Source organism: Anas acuta, chromosome 11 (genome assembly GCF_963932015.1).
Source record: "Anas acuta chromosome 11, bAnaAcu1.1, whole genome shotgun sequence".
In the NCBI taxonomy this organism is placed as follows: Eukaryota; Metazoa; Chordata; class Aves; order Anseriformes; family Anatidae; genus Anas; species Anas acuta.
Window position 1 is genome coordinate 2,449,097 of NC_088989.1, and position 17,805 is coordinate 2,466,901.

The following is a 17,805-nucleotide window of genomic DNA, read 5'->3' on the forward strand; positions in this document are numbered from 1 at the left end:
AATTTTAAGTCGGGTGCCATATATATACTTTATGTAAGTATATGCATACCAATGGTGTATTGCTCACATAGTCTTAAAAGCAGGAGACTATGTTATAAAAGTGCTGTTTAGATAAAGTTGAATTTGGGTTTCTGCTGTGACAATACATCAATTTTCTTACCAATCCCACGTTTTCATTTTGGAAGTGCTGCTAGTGCTTACTCAAGAACCAGGACATGTTTTAGGTCTCGCATGAGACCTCAGAAGTAAAATGTACAACCACATCTTTACATAATAACTTATATCTTCTCTCCTCCTTGAGAGTTTATGTTTTTGTTGAGTAAAGTCTCTGCTCCCCAAGTCCTCTGTCTGTAATGAATCCTGAAAATAAGTAACTCCTGCTGTGGAAAGTGAAGGATTAGCAAACTTTGCAAACTCCACAGCACAGCACTATGAAAGTCAGAAGATAAAGAAATAACGGTGGATAACAACTTACTTTCCCAGGGCAAAGCACTCCAGTTTCACCGTTGTTCCTTTTGCAGATGGAACCGTTTCTGGGAACTGCACTTCTATTTTCGGCTCATACTCCCCCATCACCCCTGCGAACATAAGAGACACTAAGACTGGGCTGAGGTTTTGCAATAAATCCGCGTTTCTGTGCCGAGCTCTTCTCTACATCATTACTTGCCCAATTAATCCATTCATTTTAAACATGGCCCGTTGCTAACAGCCGTGCAGTGTGGGCTCTTTTCCCATTTACTACCAGAGGAAAATCAGAACCAGCGCTCCACACCATCTGCCAAAGATTAACATTTCTTCATGGCTGTGTTACTTTTGACTTTTGAATATTCACGGATTTTGCAGGTAACTTGCGGAATAAAAGGAAGCAATAATAAGGGAGGTTCACCGCCTTCTAGAAAATGAAATGCGGAACAAATGCCATTAGAAAAAGTTTTAAAAGTATTGGAGGTAATCAAGGCTTCTATTAACTTCAAGGAGTTAGAGGCACAGAGACCATACACTCCTTGGGCAATTTCTTTATATTTACTGCCCCAGTAAACCACATATTGTGGCAGCCTCTTCACCAAATTGTGTTAAAAAAAATTGTGCACATAAAAGGGCCATTACACTCATGATAAATCACTCCACTTCTTGTCACTGTACGGTCTTAAAACCTGCACATATAATTTCACCAATAGTGATTATCAGCTAATTGATGATTGCAGGTTAAATCCCAACCATGGGGCGCTGCTGGGGCACCCAGGGGCAGCAGGGTTGGGTACGGTGGCTGTGGCTGCAGCGCTGTCTCCCTGTGTTGCAAGGAGGTGGCGAGAGAAGCCTTTTGGCTTTACTTTTTTTCACAGTTAGAGAGGCTTGAAGCTGAAAATGCTCACTCTGAGGCTTACATCCAATCTCTCTTTACGTGGTGACCTGTGCAACGCCTGCTTTGGTGCACTAACAAGTCACATCAGCGTTCTTCAACCTCGTTCTTTCACTGCTACGTTGCACAAAGAGCAGCTGCTGCACAAAGTCAGCCATCCAAATGAAATGCATTTGTTAAAGATATGAATGCTCTCTCTGTACACACGCCCTGGCAAGCTCATACAGCAGGAAGCCCGTGAGTCTGTGTTAGCACTCTGGCGCTTACAGATCACACAGAAAGGAATCACGGAGCACGATCCCCATTAGCCCTTGGCACATTAACAGTGCAGCCCTGAAGGGTTGGAAGTATCCAGGGCTATTGAGGAAGAGCCTCTATGTTCTCCCGACTGTGAATTTACCAAATTTTGCCTAATTTTCTCCACATTCCACACTAAACATTTGCTGGGAGAGCTCCAGCCAGGACACGGAGCAGCTATTGCCTGGCTGTTCCCAAGAGCAGGGCCGCGCGTGTGAATGTTTGCCAGAACAGAACTTTCTGGCAGATACTAACATTTATTGAGATCTTTTCCCAGAAGAGCACTTCCATGTTGTGCAGTGAAGACCACGGTCTGGCAGAGGAAGAGCTTTTGAGGGAAGCATGACCAGGTGCAGCCATTTTCCTCGCTTTGGCAGACACTGACTTTCAAGTGCTCAGTGGGGACTTCCTTGAAGAGCTGAGCACCTCCCGCCATCACCCTCCCCAAGAGGAGCTCCTCAGTGCCCACGACAGCCCGTCCCCCCCCAAACCACCCCAGGGGCTGCACCAGCAGCGAGCTGAGAGGTGGGAGACACCTCACAGGGCAGGGAACATGGTTGATACTCCACAGGAGCAATCTGCCTGCAGCCAAGGCCAGACACGCCACGTACTTAATCCAGTCCTTAAAAAGCAAAAGCAACAAGAGCAATTCTTTATTCTTCCCTCCCTTCACTCCTAAAGTGATAATTTGGCCCCCTTATGCAAAGTAGTCTGTAAAATATCACTTGACACTAACGGGCTATTTAGGAAATTAAGGCACAATGTATTATTAATACATTATTCACCCGACAGATCAGGAGGGGGGAATGAGGAATGGGAGGGAGAGACAATGGCTTTCTTTTTTTTTTTTTTTTTTCCCCTTCTCTTTCTTCCTTGTTCCTGTTTCCTTGCCTGCGGTTGGAGCTGGAAAGCTGTGACCCCGAGGGGAGAATCGCAGGGCAGAGGTGGGAGAGCTGCCTGGGGCTGCAGGGCACCGGCCACGGTCACTGCTCCCCGCAGCGCCAGCCCCCGCTGCTTTCTCTTACAGCAAGGAACCAGCTAGTTTAGCAGCATTACTGCTAACATTACAACACCACCCACTTCAAAACCAGGACCTGTACCAGGAAAAACCACCAGGCTCCCACTGCAGCTCTAACCTACCTGTAGCTATCGGGTGTGCTGCAAGCCCTGTCTTCTCTGCATTAAAGGAAAAACATCAGGGCACGGGAGATATCTCTATACTGAATCCAAGCCTATTTTCACACGGACAGCTCTTATTTTTCCTGCTGTTCCTGGGTGAGTTAACATCTGACTTAGCATTGCAGGTGGAAAGCAGAGGGGAGAAAATAAAAGACTAAAATAGACCCAGGTTTGTAGCTTGGAGAATGTTTTCAGTGTCATGACACATCAGATGTTGTACGTGTTTGCAGTTCAGAGGATTTCATATTTTTCTCCCAATTTCAAGGCTTAAAAATGTGCTTTTGGATGAGAGTTCCAGGAACTCAGAAGCAAGCTCATTTGTCTGAGGAAATGATACGCATTTCCTGACAACACCTGTGAAATGTTAAAGTTTAATTGGCCCATACAGCTGCTGCCGACGGTAATTTCATTCCGGGTCTATTGTGGCACTTTCTCACTATTACTGTTTTAATTTTGATGTAAAACTCCAAAGTGCATTTTTAAAGAGAAGAAGCAAAGCACTGCAAAAGCGCTGCTGTGGCGCCAGGGACTGCCACGGAGAGGTGCCAGACAACTGGTTTGGCCATTCACATTTCAATCCTTTTTCTGTCTGAGCTGCACTGGTGAGGCACTCCTAGCCTTACTTCAGGCATCAGGACCATTTGCAGCCCTCGGTGCCATATATATTTAGCTACTCATTACATTGCCCAGCACAGAAATAGTGCAGAGAGCCATTTCTCTGCAACAGGAGGCACCGGCTGGTACCACAAGGACAAACTGCTGCCAGAGCACTCGTGGAGATTCAAGCCAAAACCTGACCTCAAAGCCCGGGGAAACCTAGACAACTGTAACATCTCTTTCTGCCTTTTACATGGTGTGAAAGTGGGGGAGAACAGAAAGCAGCTCCTTTGGGACAGCAGCACAAAAGGAGGGTGCAGGCACGAGAAAACAATAAAACATTGGGGAGTCCTCAGTGGTTCCTGCCCCAAGCCTAACCTACACCATCAGGAGGCTGCAGGGATGCTCTGCGTTGCTGAGCAGCCCAACCTCTGACCTTTTTCCACCATATTTATCACTGTCCAATAACTTCTGGTGCCAGGAACAGAGAGCTTGGGCCAACGGTGACCAAGACCTCTGCCTCATCATGGTTTGCTCCCACTACCCTTCCTCTATGATATTTACATCCCCAAGGAGGAAAAGCTGTCTGGGGATAACTAATGGGGCAAGAGGCAATGTCTGTTCCCACAGCAGCAGGAGAGGAACCTGGTTCCTGTGCCTCTTACAAAAGCACTGCAAACAACATCAGGAGATCTGCAACTGCAGAGCCCTGCAACTGCAAACAAGCAGAAGAGAAGCATAAAGGCACAGGTGGGGGATGCAATCTGCCTGTAGGATCTGGTTTCATCCCATACACCTGCATCTTTCCCCTGTACAGATTACAGCTCAAAAGCCTGCTATTGTAAAGCAAGCTGTGCTTTAAAAAAATGCACCGAAAAGCTGTTTTTCCAGGGTGATTAAATTCAGGCAAAATACCCATGACTAAGATGGCAGGTATTCAGCATACAAAACCCAAATGATTCACAATAGAGTCTAGAAAAATTACTGCTGTACGTTGAAGAATAAATATGGAAAAAAAAAAACCTCAGCGTTGTGGCAGGGGAGTTTTCAGCCCAGCTTCTGCAGAAGCGAGCTGCTCTGGGTGGACAAGGACTGCTGGAATGACGGAGATTTGGAGCGCTGCCACTGAATGCACCCACCATGTAAGTCTTATAAATATCCCCTATAGCAACTGAATTTCTTAATAGTGAGCAATGTAGAGATGGCTGAGCTGTGAACGTCCAAACTCTAATTTCTTCCTCATCGAAGGAGGGGGAGTGAGAGAGCGGTTGTGGTGTTTAGCTGCCTAGCATGGTAAAACCACCACACTCTGGAATTGAGAATTTTTTAAGTTTTTGAGTGAGAGATTATCATATGCACGTATGGAAAGAGTCTCCTCCTTTTCTCTCTTCATCTCTATGAAATAATTCCAAATCCAGATAGAGGCACTATACTTGGTTATAAGTGACCAATGTTCTTTTTGTGTAGCATCTTATCCCATCATTTCTTTCTTTCAAAACAATGGGGCTATGTGTGAAACACAGGGACCCACAGTTAATCATGCATGAGAGTAAAAATGCTTTGCAGTTTAAGAACAACTTCAATTTTTGAGAAAAACAAATTACAGAGATTTGTGTAAAGTACTTTGACTTTTTCCAAATTCATAAAATGCATTTCAACATGAAGCCAGCCATTTTTGGTGACAAACCGATTTGTAACAGGTTCACTGGGGATGGTCAGAGCATCGAGGCCAGGACAGGAGCCCTGCACCCCGGGCTGCGGGGTCTCAGGGCTGCAGTAGCCCCTCCCTGGCTCCCTCTCCAGAGCAGGTCAGTGACTTAAATTAATACGGAGAGGTACTTTAGGAATTTTCCCATTAAACTCAGTAATTGAAATTCAATGGAACTGAAACATTAATTGCTGGTGAGCTAACCTCTGAGTCCACTGATATAATGATATAGTGTTGTAAAGAAAATAACATATATATTATTGGACATAGCAAATATGAATGCCAAAGATAAACCTGACACATTTGCCAGTTGCAGCACAATGAGCCTTGCCTTTTGCTCATTTCTCTTCACACTTTCAGAGCAACATATGTAATTTCGTTTTTTTCAAGCACAATAGAGTGTAATATTCAGATTTTACACACTTTTTGGGGTTATCTATGTGGAATGAAAAGCTGAGACTTGCAGATTTTTTAAAATGCAGGTTGCATGTAATCCTAGTGCCCTCCTATTTTAAAACACACTCAGCACATGTTCAAATTTGAGTACAGCCATCTTTGCTCTACAGATATTACAGCACCTTTCCTGTTTAACTCAGGAATGTATTTCGGAGCTCCTCAGAGGTTCAATTAAAGTTTCATATCTATAATAAACAGCAGAGTGCACTTCAAAGGAATCGGAGAACATTCCCGAGAATTACCTCGGGAAGGCAATTGGTCTCTGTAAATAAAGCTGAGTGTGTGCAGAGGAGCGATGCACTGGGGTAGAGCCCTTGGCAATGCACTTGACAATCAGGGTGATTAGCAATCATCATAGCATTACCCACGTTTCAGAAACAGAAGCAGCCATTGAGCTCAGTTTTGAAAGATGGAAGCGCCTTCTGTAAGGTAAGGCTTGCATAAAAGTCCTGATAATTTAATACCTACAAATATTTCTTGTTCAGTACTGAAAATGTTAACATGAGATCAATTTAAATATTCCTCTTTGTCTTTCAGATGTTAGATGACTTATTTTGGACTCATAGGGCCAGATTTACTGTCACTTAAACCACTGCCACTGTGTGTAGAGAAGCAGTGCAAGGGAGAGCAGATCTGGCACATGGAAAAGCAGTTGTCCTCACCTCTCCCAGTGTAATGGGGGCACTTGCTCATTGCCCCAGCCCTTCCAAAACCCCACCTATAGGACACACGTTAACACGAAGGGAACAGTTACAGGCTGGCAGCACTGAGCCCGTCTTACACGGCAGGAATTTCTGTACAATACTGCTAGGCAACAAAGGATCTTCTAGAAGAAGTTTCTAATAATGCCTTTCTATTTCTGGAACAAATGTCCTAAATGTTATCCTTTAAACAGACACTGCAAATTAACATGCAAATTTATTTTTCTTATCTACTCAAAAATGACTATGATACAAATCAATTGTCTGTATAAATTTAGAAATCCTCCTTTGGTTTCTTTTCACTTATTTTTGTACTATTCCACAGACTACTAAAAATAGCATTAATTCTGCTGGGAAATAGAGCCTGAGCTAACAGTTACCGAAACAACAAAGTATTTTTGTTCACTTTTGGGCTGCACAAAATGAGCAAAGCTACAGTATATCCAAATTCTGAAATCTATTTTATTTCCCGTCTTTGGTCGAGTGTCGCTAGGTTTTTCTGTTATAACGAGAGTTCTTCCAATGATGGAAATAGCAACCTTGGCCACAGCACCATAAAACCCACCAGTGACTATGATGTGGAACCATAGCTAAAGCAGAAGTTTTCAGCCTCTCTGAACCTCTGCAAAAGGAAAACCTCTCCCTTTACTCTACACAGTAATATTTTAAGCCATTTGTTATTTTTTGGCAACAGCCAGTCAAAGAAACCCAGACAGGCCCTACCATCGTTCCTGAGGATGAGTGGTGTTGGGGGGCCCAGGACCCGGCTGTTGGTCACTGTGTTTGTCACCACGCACGTGTAGTTTCCCACATCTGAAGCTTCCACCTTCGCGATGTACAGATTGCCAGTCTCCTGCGAAACGAAGCGGCGGTTGTCCTGATGCACGAAGGATGGGTACTCGTTGAAGATCCAGGCATAGGTGAGCTCTAGAAGCATAAGGCACCACCGGAGTTAGTGACAGCCCGTAAACCTCCACATGGCTCAGTCCCAAGTCTGAACTAAAGCCCTGGAAATGATTTTCTCCCTGCCTGCTTTGGTTAGGCACAACAGATCCATCACAGCCCATGAAATGACCAAACAGCACACATTTTGCAAGCTTGCATCTTTATGGCTATAGGCTATAAATATAAATTTCCAAATGTGACTCCTCTGAGCCTGCACACAGACCTTAATGCTCTTAAAATGTTACTTAAAGATCTTCCAACACAGAATACAATGCATTTTATAAGGATCCCACTTCTTCTGTCATGAACATTTCAGTGTTTCTGACTCTTTTTTTCTTTTTCTTAGCTCATTTTTTCCTCAAAAGTTTGGAGGAGGGTCTGCTGAGCCATGTTACCATACACTGTATGTTTGATTCCTTTGGAACTTCAGAATCAGCAAAAAATTCCAAACACCAAATTAAGCAGCTGTAATCTTCTATGTGTCTAATTAGATAATACTCTGTGTTTTGTAAGGCATCTTTGGAAGTTATTTGCGCAACAAAAAATAACAGAGAGACAAGCTGCAAGTGGCTGCAGTTTATAAGTAAGGTTAATGCAATATAACCCTATTATATTTGCCTAAGACTAATGCCCGAGCCCGCTAAAATGCTTGAAGAACTCAAGTGAGTACAAGATTGTTGTAGTTTTCTAAGGGAACAGTAATTATACTAAAAAGCATATTCTTAGTTTAATACTCTAATGAGTCATAACTGTAATTGACCTCAACTACCATTAGGTACTTTGGAAAATAAATTCTGTCCTCATGTTCCACTGTTTACACATACAAGAGGTTGAAAGCAGATTGTTGGCTTTTATTTATTTATTTCTTAACAACAGGATTATAAAATGCCTACTTAGACTTTTAGGAAGATATGATAATTATGTTTATGTGGGAATATCTAATCATCATATTTACACATGTGCATCTAATTATAAGTAACCTCATGCTGATGTCAAGAGGATACTCAGAGCAAACAAGGTAGCACTTCTCAGCTGGCTTATTATTTTCTGCAAGTAGTTTAATTTTTTAATTTTTTTATTTTTTTAAAATTTACTCTTGGTGAACAATTATCTTGTTCCTCCAGAAGCATCCAGCTTCTCCAATAGGCAAATAAACATCAGTGCCCTGGAATGCACAGAGGCATTTAAAACTGAGCAAACCTTCACACAGCAGGCTTCCACCACAGCCCCCCAAACTCCGCAGCACAACATTTTGCATTGCCTGTGGAATGGTGAATTAACCACATGTTCTTCATAAACACACAGGACCAGGAGGGTTTTTCGGGATCAACAACCCCTGACCTCCCCTATCCTTCCCCAGGAGGTTGCCTAGTCCCACTCACAAACATCCCAGAAGCAGCAAGGTTTTCAGTTCCTGCTTTCCTATTCAAAGTTGGTTTTGCTTTTAACTGCTAAGAACCCTCTAATTTCTGGGTTAAATATTTTTATTACTAGGCTATATCCATGTGCTTCTGGGCTAATGATGCCTTTAGCTTAATGGGTCTTGCCTCTTCACTGGTGAGAGCAATCAAAAGTCCTTCTGCCTTCATTTCCAAGACAGTCATTCCAACCTCATGATGACTGTAGTAGATTTTCCTTAAAAAAAAAAAAAAAAAAAAAAAAAGCTCTGCTAAAGCTCTGCTTTAGTTGTAAGTGTTGAAGATACGTGCCATTTGAGCAGAGTGCTAGGTAGGAAATCCTGGATAAGAAAATCACAGGAGAACAGAAAGCAAATGTGAAGTTGTGCAAGAGTAAGAAGGTCTGACCAAAGAGAGCACCCAAATGCAGAGACCGTGGATTCTTCCAACACCGGAGGCAGAAAAATGGATCTATTCCTTGAGAGCACACCCTAAAAATCTCTCCAAGACATCTTCAGATTTAATCAGTTTGGCTACATAAAAATAAGGAACCCCAAATCAAAGTGCTGGACATAACAAAGATCTGATGTGACAACTCTGCCTTAGTTTCATTAAAACAAATCATTGTCCACCAACATGCAACTGCCTGAACCGCACAGCCTTAGATAGTAGGAGCAGTCCATTATTGCTCTAAAATATCTAAAACTACTGGATAATTGTCTCTCTAAAATAATGTGGGACCGATGGAATAAAAAACACAGGAAATACAGCAGACTGGAGTCTCTGTGAGTGCATTTGCTTTTGCAGCAACATGTAAATAAATACTGTATCAAACTCGCTTTGATTTCCTTAGAGATCCTAGTGCAATATTTATGGCTTTTCAAACTTGACGGATTTCTTTTGATAAGGTTTCACATACTAATTGCTCTGGAAGTGATAGACAGTTCGCATCCCATAGGCAATTTGTAACAACTGTGTAAACAGACACTTAAAATACAGCCTGAGATAGCTCCTGGTGACTGCGAGTGACGGAAACATCTACGGGAGTTACAGACACACAGATTTCAGCACAAAGGATGTTCAGTAACTAGCAATTCACACTTCTCTAATTACACATTAAACTTTATATCCTTTAGGATTTATTACAAACTTTTCCTTTTTAATTTGGGGACCTTTACATATAATTTTGCCTTGTTTACCATATTTTATTATTATTATTTTCTTTTAAAGCACATCCAAGCTGATCTCTTGAACAGAGAAGCTTATCTGAAGATTTCTGACCCATATTTGTGCTTTGGAAAAATCAGAATCCCCACCAGCTGCAATGCCACAGCAGCAGTGGAACCCCTGCCACTCTCCCCACTTACTCTGCGCTCTTCCTCACTGCCTTGGTGGTCTGGATTTCCATGACAGATTAGAGTGAGATGAAGTCTGCGGGGAGATAAAGATTTTGGCAGATCTTCACTCCTCTGATGACTCTTACCAGTGGTGGTAGCAGGGGGGAGCACATGGGGTGTGAGCAGAAGTTTGGTTGGACTTTGGGCAATGGCAGAGATGGGCAGAAACACGCAGAGCTGTGAATCACACCAAGATCATACATGTGGCAGGAAGGTCTGCGACACACCAGCAGACAGAAGTGTTTCAACCAACAGTGGCTGTCAACTTCAGCAATTAAAAAGATAATAAATTATTTAAGGCATTTGAAATGCCCACTATGGATTTTGGACATTTAAGTGAGCTCACCCTGCACACTGCAGAGCCATGAAGGGAAAACGAGAGAAACAGAGATATAGTTCTATCACTGTGCCTTCCCACATCATTTTTGCTTTTTTTTTTTCTTCTTACTCCCATACCCCCCCCAAAAAATACTGTCCTCCTGGGCCTGCAGTTACTGATCACATCCAGGTCCTGTCATTTTTCTGAAGTAGCCAGTGAGAAACTCTATTAAAGTGCTCAAGCTCTCATTTACTGTCCACAGAATACTTCTGGCTCAAGACAAGAAACAAAACGAAAGATGCTGTAAATTTTTATTTTTTCTCTAAATGATTGTAAGCAGTTAAGAAATGTTACTGAAAACTGCACAGAAATTCTTATATGAGTAATTATTGTAATTAGGCAATGTGGTTTGCCAAAATTATGTTCTCTGGTCTTCTTTTTTTGTCACATGCATGCTTTGCATCTTTGCCTTTTAGTACAAGAAACTCTTTTTTTTTTTTTTTTTTTTTTTTTTCTCTTTTCTTTTGTGGAAGTCTGTACCATAAAGGATAAAGGCAGGGCTGCCACTTGAAAAGGTCTCTGTAGCTATTATGGGAAAATCTATTAAAACATCACGATTATGGTTACCATAAAGCTGAATGGAAGAATGAAATTTTGAAATTAATATTTGCAAAAAAAGGGGCATCATTTATCACTTTTAATAAGAACGGTGTGGTACAATACACTTTCAGTTTTTATAGACTTAACTGAAAGTTACCGAGATTAATCCCATCATTAAGGATTCTCACAATTTATATATTATCACCAACCACGTCACTCGCACGTCGGACAGGTGGGAACTGTTATTTAACGTGAAACAAAAGCTCTGCAGCATTTTCCGTAAATCTGAATAAATAAAAATTATGCTTCATTACACACTGCAAGAAACAAATATGAAATTAAGAAAATCCTCCCTGCATAATTGTCCCTAGCCCTTCTCACCCTGTTTCCAGCACTTGCTGTGCTCCAGGTCAGGCAGTGCCAGGTGCTCACACTTCCCGTGTATTTCATGCATTCAGATACCATAACCATTTTTTGCATTATGGAAGGCTAATCATATCCCACGTCCTCCCCATCTAGTTCATAAAAGCCATTAAAATCCCCAAACCATATAGAAATCAGGCCAAGACGTTATTTTCAATTACCCGTTTCCACCACTACCCATGAAAGCACACGGATGCTGTCCCTGGGAAGCACTGAACCCAGCACTCCTCGTGCAAACACACTGCATCCCTACGAATCCCATTAGAGTGGTGACATTCACCTTAAATGCATATAGGAAAGGTTAAATACACACGTGGACCCCCCAGATCACAAGCATTTAATTTCCTTGAATTTTGAAGTACATTCATTATTATGAATAACACCATGAATGGAAAAGAAGGCTTAATGCACAACAACATTTTGCATGACAGTGCAGTGGGAAAGAGAAAACAAAGGACTGTCAGGGAGAGATGAATCCCTGGCATTACCTACCATGTACTTGGCCCTACCCAACCCCCTGAAGCTCCTTTCCACCCATGCCAGCTTGTCTGCAAACGTAGTGCCATGTCTGGACTTTCTGGTAGTTTTTCTCCTTCAGAGTTTTATTGTAATAGTAGAGCCGCATGAATTATGCATAGTACACATTTCTTTTGTGAGCCTATAGCCCATTTCATTGCCCTGCTAGCACTTTGGATCAATTTTTTATCTTCTCTTCTTAAATAATTGCAGCATAATTTAAAGGAATCAACCTGGATGCAAACATGACTTGATAAATCTCCCCTTGGCCCCATGCTCTCCATCAGGCAGGGCCGGTCAGCCAGGTAGCATCATAGCCTCTGTGCCACAACTGCAACTTTTAATGAAAAGAGTAATGAATAATGAACAAGATTAATCTAAAGTTAATAACACATTTTTGGCTGAACACTCGTCTGCGCTAAAACTGACAGTGCAGTTACTCAGCAGTCAAGCATTTGCAAACAAAGGAAGGTACCATCCTTGGCAGCCGGGGCAGGAAACAAGCCTTAATGGTAGCAAGTCAATTTGTGAATTTAACTTACAACAGTATGAAAGGGCCAGTGGTCATTAGTGCCAGCAGTGATATAGCGACTGGCAAAAACCACGTCTTCTGTAAAGGAGTATTTAGCCACGCTGTTCAAGGAATAGCTCTAACTCTTCCAAGACCCCTCTTCATTCCCAGCAACTTTGCAGATCCAAGTGATAGGCTTGTATGAGAGATCTTAGGAAGCACTCGTATGATAAGCAGGAAGATGCTACAATATTTAGGAGTTTTACCTGATACTGTATAGTTCAGCAGTTACAGGAAATAACACTGCCACACAACACACTCTTTGAAGCCAATACAACCAGTCAGGCAAATCCAGAAATGGCCAGATTCATGATGTTTTAAAATAGTAAAATAAAGGAGTTAATACGATGGGAATTGTTATAAAGACACAACACTAGGGAAGGCAATGGACAGACTTTGATAGCTCACCTCTCTGACCTGAGGCATGATCAATCACAGAGACATCTCTGAGGTTTTTCAAAGTTTTTCTTAAAACCTTCCAATTGCACAACTTCTCCACGTGGTCTAGCAGGGCGTAACACCCTGGTAGAGAACAGGGCGATGCTGCAGGCTGTGTTCCTGCCATCTCCTAACCAGGCACCAGCAATGACTGGAAGTGGTCTCTACTTTGGGGGAAAAACTCATTAAACACAATTGTGCCCATGTGCTTACTGGTGCCGGTGTATGGGAACAGAAAAGCAGGATATATACATACACATTCATGCATAAAAATGCATTCAGTGAATGCAACTTCCAGTGCTCCCTACTGGAGTTTGTCACCTTTTTAATCACAAACAACTCAAAATCACAGATCAATGTCATGTGCATTAATGAGTCAGAAGGATGAGGAAAGTGTACAGATCAGCCAAGTTTTGTGTCAGACATCCAGACAGCCTTTTGCAATGTGCTCAGGGCTGTGGTTGCTTCCCAACCCCTTGAGTCCATGCTCGCCCAGCATGTAGAGCTTCACCTGTGGGCAATTAAAAAGGTAAGAGGTCTTCATTACCTGAAGCCCAATCAATAATCACCTGTATCTGCTGCATCTCCACTTTTCAGTATCTCTAAAATAGTTAAATATTTGATGGCTGTACATAATTGACCTGGCTTATCTCTCTCTAACAGCTTCCAGCCCTAGTCGATGGCTGGCTGTGCTGGCTGCTGTGGCACCGTAAGCATTAATGACTACTGCACCATGCCATTTGGGATTCTGACAAAGTTTTAACTTGAAATTCCCTCAGGGAGCAAAATCAACGGCAGCCTTTATCTATGACCGAATAGAAAACGTTACGAGGTGGAGAGTCCTTTAGCTGTATTTACTACAGCTAAACACACAAACCTATTGCAAAAACTTCTGACGGGCAGCTGACACCCTCCCAACCCCACAGCAATCTAGCATGTGGGCTGACAGAGTTTGGAAGCAACTATATGTTTTTCTGTCTGACAAACTTCATAAATTGTCTTACAGAAATTTACAGCTTAGCGTGGTCTTGCCTGAAAAAAAATCCATGAACAAACTCAGGCTGTATTTGTCAAAAGGGCTTACGGTACCTTTGGGGAGCCTTGTTCTGTATTTATTGAGACTGGAGAACTTTTGCCTGGGATTAGGTCTCATGCCACTCAATTTCATGCACCTCTGGTTAAAATGTGTGTTTGGCAGGTAGGTCCAGGCCAGCAGTGACCCAGGATCTTGGACAAGGGCTCTGAGGGATGGAGGAGCCCTTCCTAGCCCAAGGGAGGTGCAACCTCCAGCTGCAGCGGATAGCAGCACCATGCCGGGCCCTTGGAGAGGCTGGCCCCTGAGGAAGGGAATTATGAAGTGGAAGCCTGTGTCTGCTAAGGAACCTTGTGGGAAATCACCAGATCCTGGCAGGAACACCACCTCCGCCAGCATAAAGTGCAGCTGAGTAATGGTGAAATAAAGATTAAAAGGAAATCTTATTGAGCATGCAATGTAGTGTGCCGTGTAACTACAGCAAGCCAACCTTAAAAAAGAGCAACAACACAGAACGCTCTCATGAGAGGGTAAATAGCTATATATTTGCTGTAACCTTTACCTCTACTAATCGCACAACGCCGTACTTCTGGAAGCCAGGAGCCACACGCAAGTCTCCTGCAATACTGGTTTAACTCCAGATGATTTCACAGCTTCTCCCACTGTGCAATGCATAGAGCTTTATGATACTTGCTCTGTTTTTAAGCTGATTTCAATGAGGCTATTCAGGTAAAGAAAGAATAATAGCTTGATATGTTCCACGGAGTGGTATCAACACAAAGGAACCAATAAAGCACCTCTGTGGTAGACACTGTCAGCAGCAAATGGAAAGGAGAGAGAGGAGAGAGAGGCCAGAACAAAAGATAAAAGGGGCCAGACTGAAGCTGCTAATTACTTATGGGCAAACATCAAATGAGAACGAAGCTGGACATGTGCATAAATGATACACTGATTTTTAATTCCGCATAAGATTTTTGTTCTGCAGGATTCGATCATTATTTGTATTTTCCAAGCTTATCCTACATAAAGTGCTACAGATATCACCTTAAGGAATGACTCACAGTTTTAATCCATCAGTTTGTTTTCTGTTTAGAGTCAAAGAGAGTCAGCCTAAAACCATTTTTTTTTTTTTTTTTTTTTTTTTTTTTTTTTTTTTTTTTTTTTTTTTTTTTTTGTGTGCTTGCTTCAGTAAAGCAAAAGGTCCCTGGGCTTGTTTTAAAACATATTTCAATGTGACCTAGCTAATCCTTTAATACCAGCTTTCACTACCTTTTGATCAGCCTCTTACTGTAGCTGTAAGAGATTAGATCAAACCTTTCCAAAAAAAAAGTTGGTTGTGGAGATTTTTCCTGTTGCAGTGAATTAATATTACGATCAACTCCAGGGCTGAAATACCTGGCCAAGCAGCGAGGGTGGGCAGTACGTCCTTTAGGGGACATCTCTGCATACACCAGCCATAACACTGTGCCACTCACCCGTAAGACATAGGGAAAAAAAACAAAAACAACGTTCATGTATTTGATAGAAAGAGTTTTGATATATACCAGCTTAAAGCCACATCATGGCTGCACACTTAGACATACGTTTCAGGTAAGAGAAAATCCCTTGTTTATTTTTCAAAAACAAAATAACACCTTAACAGGGAGGAGTGCAGGACTGTTGGCTTACCTGGAGCAGTAGGTGCATTCAGAGATACAGAAACCCAACTTTGATTGCAGAATTAGGTAATCATCAGCACTGTGTTTGTGTCAACAGCCTGCTTTCCTTTCTGGCCATCTCAGCTGAAAGCAGAAGGCTGCCCAGCCACTTCTGAGAGCTCCGTCTGAAGCAGCCAGGTGAAGCGGGGTGTGGAGGGTAAGGATGGTGGCAATGTGGTCAGAAGAGCCTGGGAGCTAGCCTCAGATCCCTGATTTATTTTATATAGAGATCACAAGATGTCAGGACTTTCAATAAATGCCTATTGACTGAATCCTGTCAGACGACAGATTTCACTCATCTTCAGGCAGCCCCTGCCTCCCGCACCCCTTTCAATACCGCTTCAATCTTCATTTAGCGGCAGCCGCAGTTTAACAGGGGAATAAACCACATGACTAGCTTGCAGATTATTTCTTTTTAAAGATGTCATGGGCTGTCACTGATAAATAAAAAATCCATTAGTGTCATGTTCCTTATTATTTCAATATTTCCAAGGTCTGTACTGGAGACATGAGCCTGCTCTCTTCTGGTTCTGTGGGAAGGCAGCATGAGGTAGAAGAACCAAATATCCCACCTTGCTGCCTACCCTGCGACAGCCCAACGGGGACACAAACGTCTGTGAACAGACACCACACAATACGAGGGAAGACTCTAAGGACATTTACCGTCTCATTTAAAATTGCATCACAAATGCATAGGGCCAGAGCAGCTCTGCTGGCACCAAGGGTGAATAAACGATGTATGCCAGATGAAAATTTGGGTCTGAATGCTTGTGCCAAATTCTTTCCTCGACTGTGAACTTATTTTGCAACTCCTGTTCACAAAACCTTTCCCTGCTGAAATGAGGCAGAGACAGGCACAAGCAAGAGGCACAAAGTTGGGTCCCTACAGTAGCATAAATCTAAAATGAGCTTGGCATTTATGTTATTGGAAATATTTGCAATTTCACAAATTCTTCAATTAAAACAGCACTGTATATTCTCTGTGTTGTCAGAAATATCAATCTGTTATACAGGCAGAAAAGAAAAGTGGTAAGTGAGTTACAAAAGCACATTTCCCTCTCACAAATTAGGAAATAATTTATCTCTCTCCCTTATCACTAAATATGTTGATAAACCTGGTACACACACTGAATCAGCAGTTTTAGAGAAAGGATTATGTCAGATTAATTTTAATCTAATCCATTTCTATCTCCTGAGAAGCTTTTTACTTCTTGCTTTTAATAATTTAAACACCGACTGTGGCATAATATAAAAAATAAATGACGGGAGATGCACTCTAAATGGAAGCTACAACTCTCAATCACTTTTTATTTAAATGAGAATTTCATATGCCTGGTTCTAAGTTTAATGAAACCTCTTCTTGCTGAACTGTTATAATCTTCAACACGCAGAGCCAGGCACAAAAGCATGCTGCTTTCCTGCAGCTCCTGCTCACTGGCTTGCCATAATGCTGCTGCAGAAAAAGATGCTCCCAGTTAATGTTGTTCTGGCAGGCTGTTGGGAGCCAGCCACAGCTTTCCGGAGAGCTTCTCCTCTTTGTGTGAGCCGAGGATCTCACCTAAGAGGTGCACACTGCAAGGTGCTAGAAATTGGCAGCTTTGGGGATGTTATTTTCTCATTCTTGGCCTGAGATAACTCACTTGGAGATTTTAGAGCACAACAACATATTCACTGGAAATCACTTGTACATGTTGATACTTTCAAACACATTGATTTCAAACACATTGAAAGCATCCCTTGGTCAGTGCTAATCCAAAACACTTTTTTTCTTTTTTTTTTTTTTTTTTCTTTCCTTCCCCAGCCACAAGGGAGTGGCTTACCTGCTTGTATTTTGGCTCCAATCTTTGCAGCAACCCATGAAGGCTACTCGATGACCTTGCAGCATTTTGACAAATAGTTCAACCAATGAATCAACACTTGCTAACAGCTTAGCAGATTTTTTGCTTCGTTTCCTAGAGAAATGGAACTTTTACAACCATGTTGCCTATCCGTCTGTGAGATACTCCTCTCTAAATTAACTTCTCACTAATTGGAACCAAATTTGACTGAGCAGAAAAGGCTTAAGAAGCCATTAAGATAGGAATGAAAGAGGAGAAACTCTTAACGACTCAGTAAGGGAAAGGTGGGGTAGTTCAGCACTTAAACAGCCTGCTTGGCAAGAGGCAACTGGA

General features: G+C 42.2%; 1 protein-coding gene across 6 annotated transcripts in view; it reads right to left on the bottom strand.

The window, feature by feature from the left end:
- LOC137862358 (contactin-4) overlaps positions 1–17,805 on the bottom strand; it is a 295,385-nt gene that overhangs the window by 69,507 nt on the left and 208,073 nt on the right. For all 6 annotated transcript variants that reach the window (XM_068694353.1, XM_068694348.1, XM_068694349.1 and 3 more), the window contains 2 exons: positions 7,022–7,225; positions 476–578 (listed from right to left, as the gene is read on the bottom strand). In XM_068694353.1, the coding sequence (XP_068550454.1) occupies positions 476–578; positions 7,022–7,225 (307 nt within the window). The remainder of the gene's footprint in view (positions 1–475; positions 579–7,021; positions 7,226–17,805) is intronic.